The sequence below is a fragment of the Canis lupus genome, chromosome 15 (assembly GCF_048164855.1).
Source record: "Canis lupus baileyi chromosome 15, mCanLup2.hap1, whole genome shotgun sequence".
Lineage (NCBI taxonomy): Eukaryota > Metazoa > Chordata > Mammalia > Carnivora > Canidae > Canis > Canis lupus.
In genome coordinates, this window is record NC_132852.1 from 40198911 (window position 1) to 40222938 (window position 24028).

At 37.1% G+C, this 24028-nt stretch overlaps 1 protein-coding gene across 15 annotated transcripts in view; it reads left to right on the forward strand.

Moving 5' to 3' along the window:
* PSD3 (pleckstrin and Sec7 domain containing 3) overlaps positions 1 to 24028 on the forward strand; it is a 592272-nt gene that overhangs the window by 341187 nt on the left and 227057 nt on the right. For 10 of the 15 annotated variants that reach the window (XR_012007747.1, XM_072776756.1, XM_072776754.1 and 7 more), the window contains one exon: positions 3456 to 3527. The exons of 4 other annotated variants lie outside the window; for them this stretch is intronic. Coding sequence is in view for 10 of the 11 variants with exons in the window: in XM_072776756.1 (XP_072632857.1) it covers positions 3456 to 3527 (72 nt within the window). In the remaining variant the exon portion in view is untranslated. Of the gene's footprint in view, positions 1 to 3455; positions 3528 to 18214; positions 18678 to 24028 lie in introns of those variants that run through there. One more of the 15 variants, XM_072776768.1, reaches the window with a different exon arrangement.

Below are 24028 nucleotides of genomic sequence, written 5' to 3' on the forward strand. Positions count from 1 at the left end.
TTTGTAAGTGCTTACTTTTCTTGAACAATCAGAATTAGGATAATTTAAAGAATAGCAGAATGTTTTCTTCAAGTGTTACAGTTTGTAGATGGACAATAAACAAATACATACATGAATACATTAATAAAATTAATGTCCTAAAATTGGGTGTTTAAATCTGCTGAGTTTAGACCATTGCTTTTTAAATTGCAGGTTACTGGATCATTAAATTAATCTGTTTTGTAACTAGCATTTCTTTCATTAAAATGGAATAGAAAAAATGCAAGTACATGTAGGAAAAGTACCTATGGGAAAAGTATTACTTTCTGAAATTTTTGTTTCAGATATATATTTGTGTCTTGTATGTGCTGGGTCATGATGAAAATGTTGTTACTGAATATTGGAGTGAAACTGCCTGAAAAAAACATGGGAGAGGCAACTGTATGATCCACAATTCATCAGTGATAGAGCTTTACCCAGAAATACCGCTGATATTGAAAGTTTGAAATTTGGGGACTCCTGGGTGGCTCAGTGGTTTAGCACCTGCCTTTGGCCCAGGTCGTGGTCCTGGAGTCCCGGGATCGAGACCCACGTTGGGCTCTCTGCATGGAGCCTGTTTGTCTCTCTCTTTCTCTCTCTCTCTCTCTCTCTGTCTCTCATGAAAAATAAAATCTTTAAAAAAAAAAGAAAGTTTGAAATTTGCCTGTGGATGACCTTACTGTTTTTTAAAGCTGTCATACCCTACTCGACCAAACAAAAACTGTGACCTCTGCCTTCCGGAGAAGACAGATTGGTATTTGTTTTAATTCAAGCACTCTTTGGGGAGGCTCTTACTTCCTGTTCCAAACTTTCCAATCTCACATGGTACTCTTCTGAGGAGTATAATAATTTTTCTCTATCCTGTTACATTTCCAATGAGCCTTACATTAGAAGCTAAAATTAGCAGGAGGTAATATACACAAGACCAAGCTAATAGACTCTGAATCCCAGTTCTACTACTACTGCCCTTGGGAATGTTATTAATTATCTGAGTCTTGCTGTGTCTATGAAATATGGGTGTGGTGACAGTATCTATCTCATAGTCTTGTACTTTTTTTTTCCAGGTAATTTGTAAACGAGTGCTCAGGACTATAACTTGGAATAGTAAATATGATTGCTGCAGGGCTGCTGCCCATAAATCCTAAGCCTACATGCCCTGAAACTGCCAAATTAATGTGGTCAGAAATCAGTTGCACAAATATTTTTTGAGAATCCACTGCTCACCTGTTGCTGTGGGGAATATAGAAAGTTTCAAGGAGCTTATAGTTCTCTGCAGAGGAAAAGTCTCATATACTTGACACGTGAGTGGAGCAAAATAACTGGTAGTGCTGCTGTGAATTAGAAAAGAAGGAATAAGGGTTCCTGGAAAGGAGAGGAGAGTGAACTTGGAGGTGTTTTTTTTGAAAACACCTTGTTGCTCTCTCTCCTCAAAATGAAATCTGAATCCCAGTTTATTAACTTATGGACTTAAATAACTTTATCTGAGCCTTTTATTAGCAAATTCTTTTCCATTGCTTAAAACTACAAGACCATATTATATGTAGAAGATTTTTGGGGGTAGCATCAGGACAGAGAGAGTTAGATGAATTGAATGTTTAACGTCATTGAGCTAATAAGGCATCTTGATATAACAGTTTCCAATAGAGATGAGTGTGCAGTAGACCACAAACTTCAGAGTTCCTTAGCTGTAGCTTCTGTATTCATCTCTGTGCTTGGAGATTGCCAATTGGACCAAAAATATATCTAGCCTCACTAGCTCAGGCTTCTTCCCCTCTGGAATGTACAGGGATGGGCACTGCCAGTGCTTTTGTGTATGGCTCTTTTGCTCTTCTTCCTTGGCTAATAAATAGCTGACAGTGTGTATTTCTTTAGATATTGTAATATATGCGGTCAGCATGAATACTTCTGGCTTGTTGAGGTAACTTTTTGAACTACTGTATGATTATGTAATACATAGTTATAATAGAAAAATTAGGAAATAAATATAAGCAAAACAAGAGAAAAATTCTCCCATAATGACATTTTGCAGAATAGCATTCCGTTGGATATTTTTTCAAATAGCTTTGCTACATAACAAACAACCCCAAAATCTTGATGACCTAAATCAGATTTATTTCCTTCTCCTATTACATATTGGTGGTTGTGGAATGGCTATGACTGATCTCTGCTCTGCTCCAAGTGTCTTCTCATTTGGAGATCCAACCTGGACAAGGGGTTCTTCTGTGTACAGGCCCATTCTTGTGGTAGAAGGAAGACCAGGAGAGGCTGAACCCAACCACAACGAACTTAAAGCTTCTACTGGTGTGTGACATAGATCATATTTAAATACTCATATGCTGTTCGCCAAAGCAACTTACATGGCTGTGGCCAACATCAATGGGGTAGGTAGGTTTTCTTGGGAAACCTTGGGAGAAGGGTGTATATAGGGATTTGTGAAAAACAGTACAATTTGCGATAGTTTTGGTCACAAATATTCCTTCACACCCCAAATATACATGTATCCAGTAAAACAACAACTACGTTCTACTTTCCTGTTCATGAATACTAACTTCCTTCCACAGGCAAACATACTCTTACCCCCTCTCCAAAGAAGAGACATCCAAGAACAGCCTGTGTTGCATTCTTCATGGGTTTTATAATATAGCCATAAATGAAAACAAATTTAAGTGGTGTGGTCTTCTTTTTTTCAATTCATATAATAAATAGTCTTTCCATATCCATTTATATTTTAATAAAATTTTAGTGCTTGCATTGCATTTCATTATTTATGGCATACGGGTTTTTACCAGTCCTCCTGTTAGTAGACATTTGTTTTTAGTTTTTGCTATTTTAAACACCTGTTTAAACATTTGTTTTATTTCTCAGTTATTTACTTAGGAATTGCTGAGTCAAAGGATAAATTCATATTTTTAGTGCTTTTCCTTTGTATTATAAAATTATACTCCAGAAAGGCTATTCTGTGCTGTTTCTGGACCAGTTTGACAGGTTAAAATACTATCTTATTGTTTCCTTTTTAAGTATTAATTTCCTTTCCTTATGTTTATTGAACATTTTAGTATTCATTTTTGAATCGCCTGCTTATTACTTTTTTCCAATTTTTTGAATTGGGTTTTTCATCTTTTTTTTTTCTTTGATTCATCTCTAAAATTTGTATTTTAACGATTTTTTAATCTTTGTCTCTCACCTATGCTGCTTATTTTTTTTCTGGCCTGTCTTTTATTTATTTTATTTATTTTTTCTGGTCTGTCTTTTAACTCTATTTTTTAAACTTTCGGTTTCTAAATATTAATCAGGGCAAAAACCTTATGGATAGTATATTGAGTAAAATGCAGGAAATAGATGCACTGAGACAGGGCAGAAGGTCTCTCAGTAACTGGGAGGGCCTGGGGTGAAACTTGAAGAGCAGGAAGCACTGAGATTCTCTTTCTTTCCTCTAGACTCCGTATTTAACGTTTCCCCCCGCTGTGGACATGTATCTTCCCAGAACCGGAGCATTCTTCATTTATCTAGTAAGAGAAAAAATGTTCAGAATAAAGTAAATAATCTTTATTTTAGTGGCAGTAAAGTTAGTGATTGAAAAGAATACAGAAGTGTATGTTTTCAATTGGGAAGCGATACTTTGGTACATCATGCCTTACTTTGATTTTTGCTTTTTCATCCTTTTGGCATCTTTATTTTAGGTCTTACTGCCAGGAAGTTAGTTTTCAATTAATCAGCTTTTTTTCTTTATCTTCTTTTTCTTTGTTTTTGTTTGTTTGCTTATTTGTTTTTAAATCAGTGCCACAGTTTTAGGAACAAACCGGTGATGTTGCAGTATTTTCAGGGTTAAAAGCACTTTGATTAATGTGAAATTCATGGCAATATACTTCAAGCCAAATGCTGAAAATGATTGCTTTGAGATTCAACTGCATTCATTTCTCTTGGTTTTAGAATGCAATGTTTACTTACTAATTTTCTGGCTTAGTGTTCTATATTCTCATTAGAAACACACTCATGTTATTTTACTTTAAAAAAAAAAATGACCCTAAAGGTTGGCAACTGATCTTTTAGAAATAGCATCCATTGTAATGGATATATATCACCCAGTCTTCTGTGGAAGTTATTTGTATGTTATTTATCTTAACTAACAGTTGTACTTCCAGGGAAATTCTCTATGTGGGAGTGTGTTTTCTGTGGGTGATTATTTACACCAACAAAAATGGCACATTGTTATTTATATTCTTAGAAATTTATTTTAAACTTGTCCTTGAAAAGTAGATGGCTGATCTCCTCAGAGTTCAAATAATCTCCTGCTAATGAAGAATTGACGGAAAACCATTTTGGTTTCAACCCCTTGAATCAAGTCAGATTAAGCACCTTTAGGTACCTGGAGGGGACAATGACTATATAACTGTGGGTAAGCCATTCCTGAGCGAAGTGGGTCCTAGGTAGCTGCAGGTCTCATTTGCATGTTGGTCAGTGAGCTTCACTCTCTTTTACAACCATGGAAGACACATGAGAAAAATCACTGTCATGGTTCATAGACTATGAATTCAACAAGAAAACACCTTCTATAACCAGGAGAATAATAAGAAAGCTCAGGGACTGTTGGTGCCTTCTTTTTGATGGAGTCCTAGCAGCAAAGAATTAAAGGACACTTTATGCAGCTCTTGACACTGACAAATAAGAGTTTTCTCTTGCTAGAATTTCTCCCAGTTCTAGTCCTCACAAAAACCAAGACAGTTATTAGAAAAGAGATAAGCGAAGGATATTTTAGTAGAACGTGAACATGGCCCTGGCAAGCAGTGTGCAAAATAATAAAGTGCCTTTTGTAAAGAGTACCAATTAAGGTATAGATATTTTACAAATAACATTTGTAATAACATTTTATGTCATTTCCATCTTATAACTCTGAGAACAATCCCTAAGTAGGTGATATGTATATGCGTACAAATACATATATATATGTGCGCATATACATATACACAAGATTTCCTTATTTTACAGAATTGAAAACTACAGCTTAACATATAGCATAGTTCCCTTGGCAGAAAATGGCACATCTCCCCATCCCACCCCCCCATCTTTCTCAACCACTGTACTGTGTTTGTGTGTGCTGCAGTATAATATTCTTAATTGATCAGGTCATGTTTTGAAGTTATTAGGGAGGAAGAATGTGGGTCTTAGATATAGAGTTACAAACAGTTCCATCTATTTCAAGACTATTTTAAGCATGTAGAAGCAACTGCTGGTTACAAATTGGAAGGTTTCAGCCTTCCTCTGCAGATGGATGAGCTATCAGTGTAATACCCGCAGTGATAAACGTCACTCAGAGTATCTGAAGGCAACACCACAATTCCTGGGAAACATCTGCCTTGAGAAGTACAGTGTTAAAACTAGATCTTGAGTTTTTTTTTTTGTTTTGTTTTGCTTTTATTTTCAGTTCTTTCACATAGTTTTCAAACAATATGTAGGCAAAAAGTCCCAAGAGCCATAAGTCGTCCTATGAACGTAGTATTACACATGGAGACATTTTCATGATTTTTTTTGTGTGTCAGATTGAAAAAGATTGAAATGAAGTATTGTCCATAAGTCTCTACTTCCTAAGTAGGTTTTTACACCCTTGGGAGAGCTTATGGCTATGCTATTGTAAAGCTTATTGTAAGTGGTAAATAATTCCATTTTAAAAATAAATATCCACTTAAAGACAAATACTAAACATTATCAGATAAACTCATTGCATTTGAAGAAAATTCACCTTGACAGATACATGTGCATATCTTGGAATTTATTTGTTGTGTCCTGTTGGGAAACCATTTTTTGTTTCTTTCTACAATGAAGAACTTAACTCATAATGATAGCCTTTGCACTCTTTTGGTTTAACTGGATTGTAATATAAATGATCAACTATAGTCTTTTGATAATTGTTAAGATTGCTTTGTTCTGTATGAGAGGTCCTTTGCTATATGCTAGGTTTTAAGTTGTGCAGTCTTCACATAGGGACATGTTAAAGTAGCATACTTTATACAGGTTTAAAATTTATAGCGAGCTGAATGAAACTTGTTTTGTCATTGAAATTATTTATATCAACTCAAAATATCCAACTCCAACTTTGAGCTATACCAACTCAAAGTATCATTTCCAAAAAATGACCAAAAAAAATTTTAGTTGTAATTTAAGATGTTATTTTATGAAATTGTGAAACTTTAAATCTGCCAGGGCCTAAGAGGTCATACCCTCTGTACAGATGAGTAAACTGAGGCCTTGAGATGTGAAGAGATTCTTCCAAGGTTGCTTCAACTTCACTTAGGGTTTTGAATCTCAGCCTAGCACACTTTCTATTCCACTGCTTCTTTAGACGTAGGCAGAGGTAAAGAAAGAAAAGACGAGGGGCACCTGGGTGGCTCAGCCAGTTAAGTATCTGCCTTCAGCTCGGGTTATGATCCCAGGGCCCTGGGCTCGATCCCCACCTGAGATCAAGTCCCATGTTGGCAGGGAGACCACTTCCCCTTCTCCCTCTGCCTGCTGCTCCTCCTGCTTGTACTGTCTCTCGCTCTTTCTCTTTGTCAAATAAATAAATAAAATCTTTAAAAAGAAATGAAGGACGAAGGGACAAAAGGAAAGGAGGCCTCAATATTCTGTAGATTGGTCTTTAGTATGATGTGAAATCCATTGGTTTCAGAGTCTAGTAGTTTAGAGGTTTGGCTTCTGTTACTGTCTTTGCCCTTGCTAATATTGGTCTTATTTTCCTCTTAAATAAAAACTATTTTTTGCAGTGTTTTATGTATCTGGTCCTATTTTGGTGTTTCGTTGGTTTCTGATGGGAAAGTGAATGTTTATACATTTTGTTTTATAAAAGGGAGTTTCTTTAAATCTTTATTCTACAGAGTACAGATCATATATAAACAGGTAACTGTGTTTAATTATAAAATTATAAACCCCTAAACAGCTGCTTGGAAGCCATTATTCCATTCTGCAGGCCTGCTAAATGATGAAGCTGTGCTTCTGCTTACTCTTAGCTCCCAAAGCAAATTGTTGATTTTCTTAAACAGTTTTCAGATTATTAGAAGTATATAGCAGGTGTAGATGGTAGGTGTAGGATTTGGCCTGTAAGCAATGTTCACACTGTGTAGTGATGTTTTATATCTTTAAGAACTTGATCCAAAAAAAAAAACAAAACCAGCCACACTGTAGAAAGTACATCATATTTCCAGTTATTAATATGAATAAATATACCCTTTTGATGACTCATTCATTATAATCTATAATATATCAGCCTATATTATAAATTCTGGGACTTTATGTAGCTTTTTAAATTATATTTAATTAACTGATTAAGAAATCTGTTTTCAGAGTGAAATAGATCTTTGTTTTTAAAAGATATGTCTAATGCTAACACGAGAGCCCCCAAAAGTGGTGATTAATTTCTTAGGTCCCATTTGGTTAAATCTTGGCTTAGGAAAATGATAACAGGATTTGGCTGAAGTAAGACTCTATCAAATCCTCTTGCAAAGAAGGAAGCCTCACCACATTAAAATTTTCGAGGAATTTTGTCATTGATTAACTAACGGCCTGTGGGAAAAAGTTTATTCTTGGAAGTAAGTTTAAAAAGTTAACCATTCACCAGTGGTCAGTAAAGAAAGGAAGAAATAAAAGCAGAATATATAGAATCTCTTGCTTTTTGTTTTTTTAAGGCCTCTTTACAATTTACACGATGTGTAGTACTAGGAAGAAAACTAATAAACTTTGTTTAAATAATGGAAATAATTAAAATGCTTTACATCTTACTTTTTCATCTGTCTTAAAACACTCATTCTGGAGTGCCTGGCTGGCTCAGTCAGTGGAGTATACAACTCTTGATCTCAGGGCCGTGAATTCAAGCCCCGCTTTGGACTTAAAGTTTAAAAAATAAATAAAATAAAATAAAATGTAAAGTAAAATTTAATTTAATTTAAAAACCCATTTTGTATCTCAATATGCCGATCCAAACCTTTCTTATGATTAATTTATCTTTCCTACTACGTGAATTACCACATACCACGTTGTCACCATGAAAGTAAACTGAAATCAAATATTGGGTCCTCTTTCTTAATTGCAACTAGATCTGTCAGTTAGGTAGGCTAAATTGCGATAGTAAATAATCTCAGATTGTATAATGGCTAAACACATTAGAAGTTTATTTTGCTTCTTACCCAGTTGTCCAAGGCAGGTATTCCTGGTGAGCAAGTTGTTGCTTTTTTCTATGAAGAAAAATAGCAGTCAGTTTCCATTTTTTAGCTTTAACAAACCCAGGGACACCTTAATTTTTTTTATATCTGGCTTGTAAAAGGAGAAAGAGGACATGGGGGGCAGGCAGGGAGAGGGAGCTCCTTCTTAAAAAGCTTTGACCTGGAAGTGGCACATGTTCCTTCCACTCACATTCCATTGGCAGGCATCTTGCTGCAAGTGGAGCTGAGAAACAGTGGGTGTTTCCAGCAACAGCCCTATTAGCCTTAAGTTAATTCTACCTGTTTTCTTTTTACTCATTTTAATGAGTTTACTAGAAAATTTTAAAGTACGTATGTTTCATTATATTTCTCTTGGACAGTACCTGCCCCCAATTTTTCCCCAAAACTAACGATGGTATGATTTAAGACTGAACACCTCTTCCCTGTCCTAGTTAGAATGGATGAAAGTGGTAGAGCCAAATTTGTTAGAACTAGCTTAATCAAAACTAAGTATTTCCTGATAAACTTAATTGATGAGTATGACTTGATGAGTGATTATGCTACTGTATTACTGTGATATAGCTCTCATCAGTCCTTGTTGTTGTTCTTTGTAAAGAAGCTTTTCCTTCTGCTAGAGGTCTTTAGTCTTCTTAGAGACTTATCTCCAGAGAATTTTAGAATTGCACAGAATAGCTGTGGTCCATTTTTCACACTATTTGTCTTAGATTCTCTGTTTCCATTTATTGGTTCCTCTTATATTAAAATGTATTGGATTGTATTGGATTGTTTTTCCGGTTGCTTGGGTGGCTCAGTCAGTTAAGTGTCCATCTTTAGCTCAGGTTATGACCCTGAGGTCCTGGGTTCAAGCACCTAGTGGGGCTTCTCACTCACTGGGGAGTCTGCTCTCCCTCTACCCCTTCCCCACTGCTTGTGCTTGTGTGGGCGTATTCACACTCTCAAATAAATGAATAAAATCTTAAAAATAAATAAATAAAATGTGTATTGGATTTTAATATCTAAGAGTTAGTAGTATTTTGAGGGGGTGGTATAAATTTCCATATACTTGGCTAGCTCTAAGGATCCCTTGAATGACTGCCACTAACCTAAAAACCATTTTATTATCAGAATAATTTAGATTCATTATCTAAGTAAGACATGGAAGAGCTTTCATCTAGAAAGGTAACCTCACATTTTAATTAATTTGAGTTTGGTAGGATATTTTTCCAAAAGACTTGGGAGCTCTGTGTCAAGGGGAACATGTAAGCAGAGTTGGCTGGTGGGTGGGAATGGTGGGTTGCTGTTTAAGCCATAGGAAATAAGAATGTTTTATTAATGATTATTTACTGTTTATAGCCCAGGCTTAAATAGGTACCAGGATCTTTTTAATCTTCATTGCTTAAGTGAAACTCTGGCTTGAGCTGCTTTATTGTTTCATGAAACTTGGACAGGAGTATTTTCTGATCTCAAAATCAAGTCTTTCAGAGCATCAGGATCTAGCTTTACTATTCAATTATCACAAATACATCTTCTATATATCAGGTGCTATGCTAAGTGCTTCATCTGTGTTTCCTGTCTCTACCATCTTCCATAATGACATTGTAATAACCACAATTGTTGACTCCCCTCCTCCTCAAAAAGGAAACTGACCTTTGGTAAGGATAAAAAGAATTTGTTGGAGGGTCATCAGGTAGCTCATAGAATGGAGGGGGAGATTATTTGAGAATCGTAGTGGAAAATGGGCTCCTTCCAAGGCAGGCTGACAGCAGAGGAAAATATCAAGTTGCTTCCATGAGAAAGGTGCAGTTAGGACCCTGCACCAGCCACCAGGACTGTAACAGGAATGCTCTGTTACTGCCTCTCCCTTGGGAGCACCAGGTGGTCAAACCTAGGTCACAGGGCCTCTGCTGCCAGCTTACACAGACAGAGACTATCTGGACCCCACCTCTGGCCTGCAGTAGGGGTTTCCCCCAAAGTAGGAAGTTGTTCTTGATGAGTAGCCTAAAATCAACAAATGTACACTGAGTTGTTTCCCCTGTTTTTCGCTGAGATTTCAAGAATTCACATAAATTACCTAAAGTCATACATCCAGTCAGTGATGAAGCCAAGGTTTAAACTCTAGTCTGTTTTGGCTCATAACCTTACATTTTACTTCTGTCTTAAGGCTGTTAACCTTGTAGAAGCCACAGCTATAGTCTTGTCCACATTGAAATTTGAATGAAGCAAGGAGTATTAAATAGAAAATCTGTTGCTTTGTTTAGTTAGTTTTGTTTTTTGAAGGTTGCACATTTCCAGCTGGTCTGGTTCCATTGGAAAAATCTGGCTCAGTTTGAGAAGTTGATCATTGGATACTCTATAATATATATATAGTCTAGTCTAGCCTTTGTCTATTTCAGAATAAATTGTACTCCTGAATTTTCTTCAATATTTTTCTGAACCCTTCAGGAGTTTACTTGAAGGTAAACCCATACCAATCCAACCTCCCACCTGGACCTTCTACCCATGGAAATGACTTTCTAAAGCTCCAGATCACAACTTTGATATTTCAGGAATTTGAATGTTCCTAACACTCTGTGTTCCATTCTTTCCTTTGGTTGGAATTTCTTATTAAGAAGTTAAAATAGTATCCATGTAGTTGGAGCAGTTTGATTTTACTGTCCTTTTGAAAATGAAAGCCACAGATAGATTTGGACACAGAAAATGTCCCCAAATAACAATTTTTGCAGTTCCTTTTTTGACTAATATAACCATGGCTAGCTACTGCTTTATGCTTTAGTTGGTTAGACTGTTGGTCCCTCTCCTTCCGGTTTATCTTTCAGATTCCATCTCATCATCGGCTTCCTCAGGGAAGCCTTCCTAGACTTCTTAAGACCAGCTCTGAACCTGTTGGAGACTCTCAAAGTACCTTGTGTTTCTTCTCACATCAGTGGCACAGTTATTGTTTTCCATTTGCTTGTGGGATTATTTAATTATCTACTAATTATTGATTCTTTGACAAATGTCCATCTCAGTGTAGACTCAGTAGAAGCAGGAACCTGTCTGGTTTTGTGACTGTTCTGTTCTTAGTGCCTAACATAGTGAATGAAGGAAATTCTAGTGGTGAACAAAATTAAGTTGGTCTTTTGTCTTGCACCATAGAGCTTATAGTTACTCTTATGTAACACTAAGTGGTGACCATTTTTGGTGACATTAAATATGACTTGAATAACTAAGGACTGATAGAAACTGATAAAGTGACCTAACCTATCAAAGCAAACGAATCAAAGAATTGGAAAATGAAATTTTGTGGTTTCTAAGGATTTTCTGAAAAAGAGACAGCAAAGAGTGGTGCTCTCTCTCTACAACTCATGTGGGTTTTTTTTGGGGAAAAAAATGAAAGTAGAGTCATGTACTTTGATTAGCATTATTTTTTACTCAGATAATAATTTGTCTTTTGTGTGAATCTCTACAAGGGCAGCAATCTCTGACCAATTTCATTACTCCCAGACACTGTGCCTGACATGTGTAAAGGACTTAGGGAATATTTGTTGAATTAACACTAAATGTTATAAAGAGATTATCGTGACTGGACTTACTGGATTAGCTTCTGGGGCAGATTATTTTCTCAGCACTTACCATCCCATCTATAATTATTGGTTTACTTCCTAGAAGAACATCTTTTATGGCTCTGAAATGATAACCATTTCAGCATTTGCATTTTGTGTGTATTTTGGGATAGAATGAAGAGTACCTTCTTGTGGCACAGAAAGAAGAATTTATAGTGTCTCAGGTATACATGATAGGTTTTTCTAGCATCCTAGAAGGCCTAAGCTGAGCATGACAGTGTTCTAGAAAATTATGTTATGAACACGTGAATGAAGTCTTCCTTCTGTACTTTCCTGTACTTCTAAATAGCGTATTTAATATTTGACCCTTATCTAAATGTTTTACATCACTGGATTTGGTTTTATGATGGAAAAATGATAGGTTTTTTTTCAAGTTTGGAACTATTACATGCTTACAGGGTGTCTTTCCCCCCTCAAGAATGTTATTTAATTTTAAATGTAAGAAGGTTCTATTTAAAGATTTTTTTTCCCCATCCTGTTGCTTTGTATGAGGAACAGATGGAACTAAAGCATGTGATAATAGAGGCAAGATTGAGGGCTGCTAGAGTGAGGCAGTGTGCCTTCATAGGTTGAACAAGTCATAGGGATTTTGACTTCAAACTGCCAATTGCAGAAGACAATTGGTTATTCCTTAAAATTAGACTTTTTAGATGATGAATTATGACCCAAAGAAACCTGTAGCCCCACTGCTAGACAGAACTTTTCACTTTTGTGCAGGGCTGAGATATGTAAAGATAAGCATGGTCAGACCTTTAGGAAAAGGGACAGTGGACAAAGGAAAGAGACTTGCTTGTTAGGCTGAGACTGAAGGATAGAGGGACTAGAGAATAGGTTCAGTGTCTGTTAGTGGATGGTGTGTCTGGTCCATTAAAGTAGTAGATTGGTGACACATGGCAATAGAGCTCAAGTTCAAACTGTCAGCACAGATGTCAGGCAGGTGAGCCTGCACGAGGCCTTGTGTGGTCGGACCACCTGTGGATCAGGATCGAGTCCTGGGGTGTAGAGCTCTAGAAGAATCTAGGCTATGGGTCCCCAGATAGGAAAAGTATCAGTATTATAGGAAAGCCTGAAAGAAGACAGGAAAATAAAGCAGGGAATAAGTTTTTATCTAATGTATCTATTACTTCAAAATCATTTGTTGTTTTTATGTACTCTCAGCAGTCACAATAAAGTAGACATTGTCCTCTAGAAGATTAACTAATTTTGCAATCATGTTGCTGTATGGAAAGGAATAGGACCCAGAGAATGGGAGCATGCATACCTCATTCTTGCCCCATCAGGAACAGGAGGCTGTCACACATTTTCTTGGACCCTAAGACTAGTTCCTAAGCTATTGGTGGAGTTGATTTTTCAGGTCTTCCCTGCAGTTGTTGTATGAGTGGCTGGCGTCCATTTTACTTTTAGAGTCAATCTTCCTGTAGTGAAGTTTCCATTTCCGGGTAACCATTTTAAGCCTTACTGCAATCTGAAAAAATGTGTGGCCCTAGAATCCTTAGCTTTCAAGAAACAAACAACACAGGAGAAAAACAGCCTCTGTTAGAAATTAGGAAACCTGGACACAAGTCTCAGTTCTGTCACTTATTAGTTAGGAGATCCTAAACAAGTCACTTCATATTTCTGGGTCTCAGAAGCCTTCACTGGTGAAGTGAAGAGATCGAAGGTGATTATTTCTAAGGTCCCTTGTAGCTCTCTACCAATGAGCTGAAATCCAAATGAATGACCTAGAAGACAACCACTCATTAGCACCTTTATGACAGTAACACTAGCACCAGTATTAAATATGTGGGGCCACATGATAGTCATGGCCAGAGAGGCTCAGTGAGCACCTGACTCCCAGATGAACATTCTGTCACTTTACTCTCTTTTTAAAAAGACAGTGTGTTCTAAAGAACCGAGGGAAAGCCTCGAGAACTTTTTATATTAAGTGAATGTTACATCCACCACTCTGCTCTAAAAATAAAGTGAGCTGGTTTCATTTCCTCCTGCCAGATCACACGTCTCTCCCCACCCCCAGCCCTTCTATGTATCATGTCAATAATTTTACCTCTGGACAGTGGGTATTTAGAATTTATACCACTTTGGCTTATCTCCAGTTGTCTCTTCATAATTCAGTCTTTATCTTTTTCTGCTCGTGATTCCATGACATTTTCCTAGAAGGGAAAGAAGTGTCTACGTAGATACCATTGATGCTGTCTTCTCTATTTCATTTGGGGCCTACAGTCTTAAGTTCATTGATATTTCAAAGTATTTACCATTATAATTATGGTAATAGACTTTCCTGTTTTTTCTGACTTTTACCCCCAATGGGCTATGAGCTACCTAAAGTTAGGGGCCTCGTACTGGTGTTGTATATATCCCTAGCACCTGGTATCTAGTTGGCACACATGAACAAGGCATTAAATTGGATTAGTTTCTCTGGAACTCTGCCTGTGGAAAGGCTTAGGGAGTTTTTCTGTTACCCATTAACTGGGACACTTTTTTAGCAGCCTTTTAGGGTTTAGTATCCTAAGTCAGAGAAAGCATCAGGAGGTGAAGTGCTAATTTTCAGACTTCCAGTTAATTAATTTGTATAATTAAATTTCCCTTACCCTTTTTATTTCATGTGGAAGTGACTTTTATTTTCTATGAAAGCTTTTATGTAAAGTTATTTTAACTTCTAAATAGCTGGTGCTCTCTAGGAGGCCTGCCTTTATTTTATAGCAAGCAGGCTCTCTGTGCACTGGCTGGCTAAAGTCTAAGGACAGTCAAGCCCACTCAGAGCAGGATGGGGCAGGACAGGGCCATCCAATAAGTCTCTGAAGTGATTCATACTGATTCTAGTTGTGAACCCCATAAATACCTAATCATGATGACAATGAGGGATATGAAATAAATGTAGGAAAAGGAAAATAAGACCTGTTCAGAAAACAATTAGAAAACCATATGGTTTAAATATTATTTAAGATGTAGAATATTACAGGCAGATTCACAACATCCCTTTTTTTTTCAAGGATTTTTAAAATTAATTATTTGTTTATTTATTTGACACAGAGAGCACAAGCAGGGGGAGCGGTAGACAGAGGAAGAGGGAGATGGGCTGAACAGGGTGCCCGATGCAGAGCTGAATACAAGGACTCTAGGATCATGACCTGAGCTGAAGGCAGGTGCTTAACTGACTGAGTCACCCAGGTGCCCATAACTGCATCCTTATTTATGCTAGTAAAGACTGTAAAGTAAATGTCCAATAAGATGATTCTGATAACATATGATACCTCACCACACTGGAATACTATGCAGCTATTAACAAGAATAAGGTAGCTTTGTGTTGATGTAGAAAGATCTTGAAAAGAGAAAAAAGCAAGAAACTAAAAGAATATATGCCATGCTTTCATTTATAGCCCATAAGAAGGAGAAAAAGCCCAACATACACTCTCACAGTGTATGTGGATGGATTATCTCTGGAGGGGTGCACAGGAAACTGGCAATAGTGCTTTTTTCTGGGGAGAGGACTGGGAAACTGGTGTGGGAGGGAACTTAAATTTCACTGCATACTCTTTTGTACCATTAGGAAATAAATTGTGTATTAAATATATTCATTTTTCAGAAAAAAGTTATGATGAATTTTCTTAGAAAGTTTAACAACATGAAATGCAGTAGAGAAGCAAAGCTTATTGTGTATTTAAGGAGTTTAATTATTCAACAAACAGTCCTTGAACTCCTGCTCTCTACCAGGTACTGTTGTCGGCTCAGAGGGGCCGATGACTTCAGACAGGAATGAGCATTATAAAGACCAGAAGATAGAGGTTACAGTTGAGAACAAGAGGGGTGGAGAGTGGGGCTCTTTTAGGAAGGGTGACAGAGAAAGTCTCCTGGAACGAGTAGCGGCTGAGCTCAACCCTGAATGATGAGAACCCAGCTATGTGGAGGATCAGGGTGGGGCAACAGAGTTCCAGGTGGGAGGACAGCAAATAGGAAGTGACTCAGGAAAGCTACAGTAAGGAAATGAGCTTGCATTTTATATGTGGGTTTAGTGAAAGCTACAGTCCAGTGCATGAAACTGGAATGGAGAGACAGTCCTGACTGAAGGAGAGAGTGTATTGGGAAGTGGTGGGAATTAAGCTTAGGTCAGTAGGATGAGGCCCACACCACTAGTCATGAGTGCTAGGGGTCCTGCCAGCTTCTCCACATACCTATTGGTGGACATGCTCAGATAGGTATCATCTGTTGTTAATTCGTAGAGTACTAGCAGCGTTGCAGTGGTTCTCTTCACTCTGTCCAGATAGAAGTTTGGAACAGAAAATATAGGGGAAGTAAAGGGAAGGAATTTTCCCTCCCTGACTTGCAGAAAGATTTATTCTAGGCTTAAAAAGGAAGGGGCCAATGTAGACAGCCATAGTTTGTGGAAGACTGTATGGTTGGTGGCATGATCCCGAACTGAACTCTCTCATCTATAAAATGGTAGGGATTGTAATGTGACGTCAACCCACTTCACAAAATTGCCAAATTGCAATCAAAACGAGATAACAAATGTTGCTTCTATAAAGTGTTAACAGATGAAAATTGTTATTAATAATGACATTACAGGAATAATAGTGCCATTTGGGCAGTCTGTGGGTAGAAAGAGAATATTTCTGCTAAACAGAAATCAAGTTGTATGTCACAATCCATTTCTGTACATACTAACACGTGGTTTTCATTCTTTTTATGTAACCTTTTTGGTGGAGAAAAGGAAATTCAGTTCATCAGGAAACAAGTTTTAACTCCTTATTATAGTGACTAGCAAATATCCAAAAGACATATTTCTTTTAAACCAGTATTCTGTTTTATAACCATGCTGAGGCAGGGGCTTTTGTCTTTTACAAAGTACTTTTTGAATTTTTATCTTGCCTCTGCTGTTAGTTCCTTCATGGGTTCTACCTCAGGCTTACTTGTGTTAAATGAAGATATGTTCCTATATAAACATCATGCATATTTTAAATCTGAATTATGCATATTTTAAATGATCAACTTTATCATAATGTTATAGCACTTCTTTTTATGTCTTTGGAACATGCTTTGTAATATGTAAAGCTGCTGCATTTTTGTTTTTGTTTTTATTCTTTAATTTAAAGAACAGTTATGCAATCGCTTAAGATTACCTGAGAAAAGAGGAAAAATCAACTGCATAGTAACCAAAAAGATGTTATAGACTCTGAAATGGATTCTTAGAGGAGATCCCCAAGATCTTCTAAAAAGCTATCATCTATTATTATTTTAGACAAAATTCTATCAAAAATAAATTTCTTTTTCTTTTTTTTTTTTGTTTATAACAGAGTTGAAGTATCAAGTGCCTTCAGAGATAAAAGATGGAAAGTAAAGAAGTCTAGAGGAGGGTGGGAGGAAGCCCCTGACCTGAGGGTGAAACAAAACCCCAAGTCCAAATATCACTTTGCCTGGGCTGATTGACAGTGGATAAAATGGCCTGGACACCATTGGTGTTCTTAAGTGGTGGTTAAGTTCTGTGCTTTACCACGTACTACGTACAAAATTTATAATCCTGAGTCATCGAGGGAGAGTTCAGACTTGAGGATTGGATCAATTGAGGCCCCACTCTCTTCCTAGATTGGCATTTTACAAACTATTTTAAAATTTTTAAATTTGTATTAATACTAAAGCTTCTTTTATCTGGAGGTTATCTGGCTGACACTCTTTCTACTCCTGAGAGGCCAGATAAGTGAGACATTGTATTCCTGAGTGTTATACTCGAAACTGACTCTGTGTGTCAGGAACGGAAATTATTTGGTCTTCTAATAAACTCCAATTTGTAATTCTTACTCAGAAGGTTGTATGTGCTATTTACACTGACAAGCATTTACAGCTATTGGAAAAACTTACTTCTTTTTATTGATTGGAATCGGTTTTATTGCTCTTATTCTAAACCATATTTAAAATTAACATGCGAACTGACTTTTTAGTGTGATAGGAAGGTAGCATAACCTTTTTTTATTCTGGATTTTTCATACAATGTGACACAATTCCTGTCTAAATATATGACTAAGTACTCTAAGGTCATAATAAACATTTAATTCTTCAGAAGGCTATACAGTTTAAATGACTGTTAAATAATCTGTGGCCTGGAGAAAGAGGAAAATAAATGATCTTTGGAGATGCCTTTGTGGCTACCACCCTTTTCCTAGCCCATAACTCATGAGCCTTTTGATTTCCATCCTTATTCCCCCCTCCTTTTGGAGATTTATCTCTGTTCCCACCCCACATGGTGCCTAGCAGGTTACTTGAGACTTTTATTTGTGCTATCTTTATTTTGTTGTTGACATTAATGAGCTTGCTGCACAATATCACAAGAGAAACGGTGTTGCTATTTGGAATGTTAATGAATAGCTTGCCTGGCCAGTTGCCATTTGTTCCAGCGTGTGAATATGGAGCGTGCATGCGCGTGCGTGTGCGTGTGTGTGTGTGTGTGTGTGTAAAAGAGAGGCGAGTAGCAGGGGTGGGATTGCATTTTTTTCCTCTTCGCAGCCAGTGACGTGAGCCGTGCCTGGAACAATCAGACTCGCTGCAAACAGGGTTGTTGAAGATGCTGGGGGAGGCAGCCTGGTGTTTCTTAAGCTAACGCAGATCTCGGCTCTCGGAGCTGCTCAGGCACAACCGGACGGAGTTCCTTCAGCATAGAGCCTTTCAGCGGTTGGAAAGTGCCTTTCTATTTCTCCCAACCTCCTTCCCGTCAACCTGCAACATGATTGGCGTGAACAGTGTTCAGAGTACCAGCAAGGTGCGGGTGAGGACCTCAGGTTCCGTGAAATACTCCCGGGAGGATTCTATCCGGCGGCAGTCCCACCGGTCAAAGTCTATGAAAATTTCTAACTCCTCAGAGTTTTCAGCTAAGGATACCAAGGTAAAGAAATACCATGTTAAACTGCATTGACAATTTGATAGTCTTGCCAGTGTTGAATGTGCAGTGACAGAATGGGAGAGTAAGGTGTATAGAATGGTTCTAAGACAATCAGGTGAGATCAGTTGACAGGGGTGGTATCTGAACTCCAGATAGGAAGATTGTGGCTGCATGGGTCAGTTTTGTAAAGAGCCCATTTGTGGAAGAGAGAAGGTGAGGCAATGCTCAAAATGAGATGACTGTGAGAAAGTGTTGGTTGGCACATCGATCTTGTTTTTAGTCTCAGAAAGGTTGCCTTGACAGATGATTTGCCAGTGCAGTGTATTTTTAGAACATCAGGAATACAGAGACATTGTGTATGATTTTAGCATTCAGTTAGTCCCCTTGCTTCCCCTTCTCTGCTCTGCCCACAGTATATGGAGCTGAGGTACAATAGCAACCTGGTCTTACTAAACTACATTCTTGCCTTGTACAGAGGCATTAGCCTGAGGTATATGTAATCGGGAAGATTTTCTTCTTTCATTTTTCTTACACGTGTGTTGGCTGTGCTGCCATTAATTGCTTGTCTTTTTGTGATTGTCTGTAGGATGATATTATCTCTGTTCATATGAAATATGAAGGGAGTGATTACGTAGTGAAATGGGCATTTACTACATGCAACATATTCTTGAGATTCTTCCCACCACCATCTGTGTGAGCAGGGTACTCAGAAACACTCCCACTCCACAGGTTTAAAAATGGAATCATAGAATCATAGGATCATAGAACTCTAAGGCTGGAGATGTAGATGATTATGATGGAGATTTCGGAGGTATGAAAATGCACAGAAAAAGCCTCAGAAGGTAGATCTCCGTGTCCTTTCAGTCTTTTCACAAGTCGTATATCCAGACCCCCGGAGAGTGACATTAGGCTTTCACAACCTCCCACCTTTCACCTTCCCGGTCCCCTTCTATGGCATTTATATTATTGAAAGCCTTTGGCAATATCAGATTCCTTTCAAAGAATGGCAGGGGTGAGGAATTGGGGCGGGGGGTGCAGAATACCTTAATGTGACTTTAAGAAACATGTTGGCTTTCTAGCCACCCGCCACCCCCTTAGATCATGACACAGTGGGATGTAACCCACTGTGGTTATTAGCATTAACAAATTTTCTAGCCAGAACGTCTTCAAATATAGCTCTTTCCCCTTCGGTATTTTTTTTTTTTTAAAGCTGTAGCTTTGGGGAGAAACGTGTCTTCACGTGTCCTGTTCACATGTAATCTTCACCGTCCTGTCATTGGGACCCACACAGTGATGTATCGGTCTCTGTTGAGACTGCCGTGAGACCTCCTGTGGTGTCATGACTACTGTGTCATGCTATGATAGACCTGGATGGCTTATTATACTGTTAAATAACTAAATGTATGTAAGCATATGTATGATTCTCAACATGGCTTTAACATTAGCTTCTACTAGGAATGCTAAGAAGCATCTTTTAGATTTTGTTTTAACATGAATTTTACCCTACAGTATTCAGTCAGAGACTTTGGGAAATTAACAGATCATCATCATCTACCACCAATCCTGATGGTAATGTGAGCATTATAATATTAGTCTGTTTGCCCAGAATTATGGCTGTATACTGTAATTAATTTTGGAATCTAGCATAGATGTGAGAGGAAAAGACTTTCTACTGTCTTCTCTGTTTGTTACACAGTATAGGTTTTCTTATTTGACATTGCATCTGTGCAAGAGAAAGCCAAGAATTTTTTTTTTTTAATAACACAAACATTACAAGGAGTGAACAGTATAAAAGACCCCTGGTAGAATTGTAATCAATATGTCATCATATAATACTTCGGAAATGATAGTCAAATTTTTTTAATTATATTTTTTAAACATTTGTGGTCTTAAGTTCTAGAGTGCATATTTAAGAATGTAATTCAAGTCCCCAATATCTCACAAGAGATATTTTTGTAGGATTATGTAGTCTTTTAAAACTGAACACCAGGAGCTAATAGAAAATCACTAGAACAGGAAATTAGATAGATTGAACTTCATCTTTCACTAGCGATTTTTACTGCCTAAATGAAGTTAACTGAGTAACACTAAAGATTGTACCCTAAATACAGGGGATTGAATTGTATTATAGTTGCATAAATACATATCAACACATATTTCTATCCACAGTGTACACATTTTACTCTGGGGGGTTAATAATCAATTCTTGTTCACTGGTAGTACTTTGTTAGCACTCAAATTAGTGTTTCTTCCTGCTAACCATGTAAATAACACTCTTTAATTATCTGACTTTTTATACAAAATAAAAGAGATCTACTCCAATGATTAGAAAAAATTTCTCCCCTAATCCCTTCCAAAAATTTGGTAAGGTGTTTGTGATATATGCTCCTGGGATTTAATTTTCTCTCTCTGGAACTCTGGTTCTTTCTAGAATAGGGATATCAAATGTCCTTTGTAGAGAGTTGGAATTGGAACATGTTTTGTATTCCTTAAAAGCTTTCATTTTTCATGTTTGTAACTTCTGTTTTGTTGTTTATTGAAAACCTAATGGTTTAATGTAAATTTGATTCAACGGTTTTCCTCCCTTTTTATCTAGTTTATTCATATTTGTTCTTCATTTGAAGTCTTAAAGGACTTCTGAAAGGATTAGGTATTTTTGCCTTTGATTTTAGCAAAATATCTTAAAAGCTTCCCTTGATCTAATCATTTTAAATTAAGAAAATTGAATTTTCTAATCTTTTGTGGTTAATTTTGACATAGTCTGAAGAATGTTATTTGTACTACCAAAACACAGTCTATATGTTATTTTCTTTGAAACTTGATTTTCTGTATGGTCTTTTTCTTTTTTCTTCAAGGTATTTTAAACTATTCTTTAGACCTCTGGATAGAATGTGGCTTTGTCCTTTTCTAGGTAACATTGCTTATATCAAGTTCTGAAGCAGATAAAATGGATAGGACACATGTTCAGTATGTTTTAGAAGACTATGCATTTTTGTGGAGGACACAGTCAATGTTCAAATGTATTAAGTCTTACTTTGACTTAAGCTGTTTATCACAAGGGTCTGTCATTGGAAGAGTTACCAGTGAGGCTCCTGGCCATGAGGGGGCAGTGCAGACCTTCCTGCTGTCAGGTCCAGCTGGTTGCTATGACTTTGACAGAAGTAACGTTTTGGAATCAATTTCTTAACAGGCAAGTGCTCGAGAATTTGGTGTGTGTAGTATAAGAAATGTTGAGTAGGCCTCAATTCTGCCAGGAATTTTCACAGGTCTCCCTTGGATTTAGTTATACCTCAAATATAAATTATTTTGTTATTCCTTATTTTTTAACTTGAGTAAGTCAATTACAAGTTTAAAACATAAGTCTGTAAAAGTTGATATTGATAAGATCACTTATTTACTTCATCTCTTGCCGGACTGCAGGGAGCCCAGCAGGGAGCCTGCTTCTCCTTCTGCCTGTGTCTCTGTGTCTCTCTGTGTCTCTCTGTGTCTTTCATGAATAAATAAATAAATAAAATCATTAAAAAAAAACCCCAAAACCTGGTACTTTGGATAGTGCAAAATGGAAGAAGTTGGCCATTTGCTGTCTGTGCCAGGGTGTTGCATCCTGGTGTTCCCTATAATTAACACTGTGTGCCTAGACAGATACTTCTCCCTAGGACTCATCCATAAAATGCAGGGGTTGATAGAATGATAGCTTTGTTCTGAGCAATGTTAATTTTAGAAATCTTGCGGGGGCTGATGGGGGTTATTTCCTCTCTAAAAGGAACCTAAAGACTGAGCTAGATTCAGGGAAGATGAGTTTTATATGTATTTGGATAAAACTCTTCCTGTGCTAGGAGATGTTAACCATAAACATGTAAGTGCCTAATTCATTGCTTTGTAAAACATGTTGCGGTTGTGGTGAAAGACCCCATCAACTCTATTCTCTCCATCCTGCATAAGCTTGCCTGTTATTTCTTTACATTGTTAGGTAAATGTTACTCATTTCCCCTTCTGTGAATCAAATCTATACGACAAGGGAACCTTAAAGATACCACTACAATGCCCATTGCAATCCAAAGTTTTTCATGAGAGGTTTGCAGATTGTTGTCTTTCTCTACTAGATCCCTTTTGTGCTTTAGATTAAGGCTAAAGCCTGGGAAGGAGATTCTGGTCAAATGGATCATTTATATCTGTCTTTTTAAAAATGTATATCTCATACATTATGGGAAAAATCCTTAGTCATAATTTGAAAAATTTCGTGCAAATGTCTGTTTATATATATTTTATTATTAAATGGAAGCAGAACATCTTTTAATCTTGTAAATTCATCCCTACTTGGATCCTTTCAGAAGGACAGGAGATTTAAACAATTGGGATCAGAATTCAAGAACATCTCTCTGTACTAGTTATAACTCTGGCACTTGAGAAAATTAGAGAGCAAGTGTTTTTTACAAAACAAATCTGATAGTGTAAAGATAAAAATAATTTTATCTCCAGAACTCTGTGCTTTTCTTTCATTGGCTCTACACTAGAGTCACTTCTTGTATTTCAAGAAGTTACACTTTTCCTTCAGATGTGATTCTACTAGACTAACAAATTTTGATGTTCTAAAGTGGTCTTTACCCAAAGGAGGTGTTAGGAAGAGACCTGGCTCCTTCTGGAAGATATTTCTGCAGACTATATTATTATCAATAGCCGTTTAACTCTCCTATGACTTTAGTCAGCCTTGCCTCCAAATAGAAGCTTGTACTACTTTTGGGTTTATTTTGAAATAATAAAGCTAGCAAAGTGATACTGGTTTTTGTTGTTGGTTTGGGTTTTTTTTCTATTTTCGTTTAAGCCCTAACCCTACCTCCCACCACCACCAGCTTGTTTCTGAGTTTCTCAGCTCTTGCCAGTACTTTCATGTAAATTAATATTTTTCCCTTAGATAATACAAATTATTTGAGTGTTGAGCAAACTGTGCTCCTGATAAAATGACCCTTGTTGACCCTTGAATATAATTAAAAGCAGATCTTATCATTTACTCATTTTTCACTTGATTAAAGTGCCAGTAGAGTTGTGCTTGATTTGAGTGTCTCTAAAATAATTCCCAGTGTCATACTGTGTTCTTGATCTGCTACCTCATGCCTTTCTATTTGAACACATTCTTCCAGTGATGGTACTCTAAAGCAGGTGTTTCAGGGTTTCCATGTAGTATTTGGACATTGTAAGGAAATTGCTGGCCCATGCCATCATTCTTGGCAAGTAGTATAATACCCTTGTCAGAATCAAGGAAAAGGAAAAAAAAAATCTATCAAATATTAAGATCAGAGTTCAGGGAGGAAAAAAGAATCCTCTCATTTTTAAGAGTTTTTGAAGCTTGAGGGAAC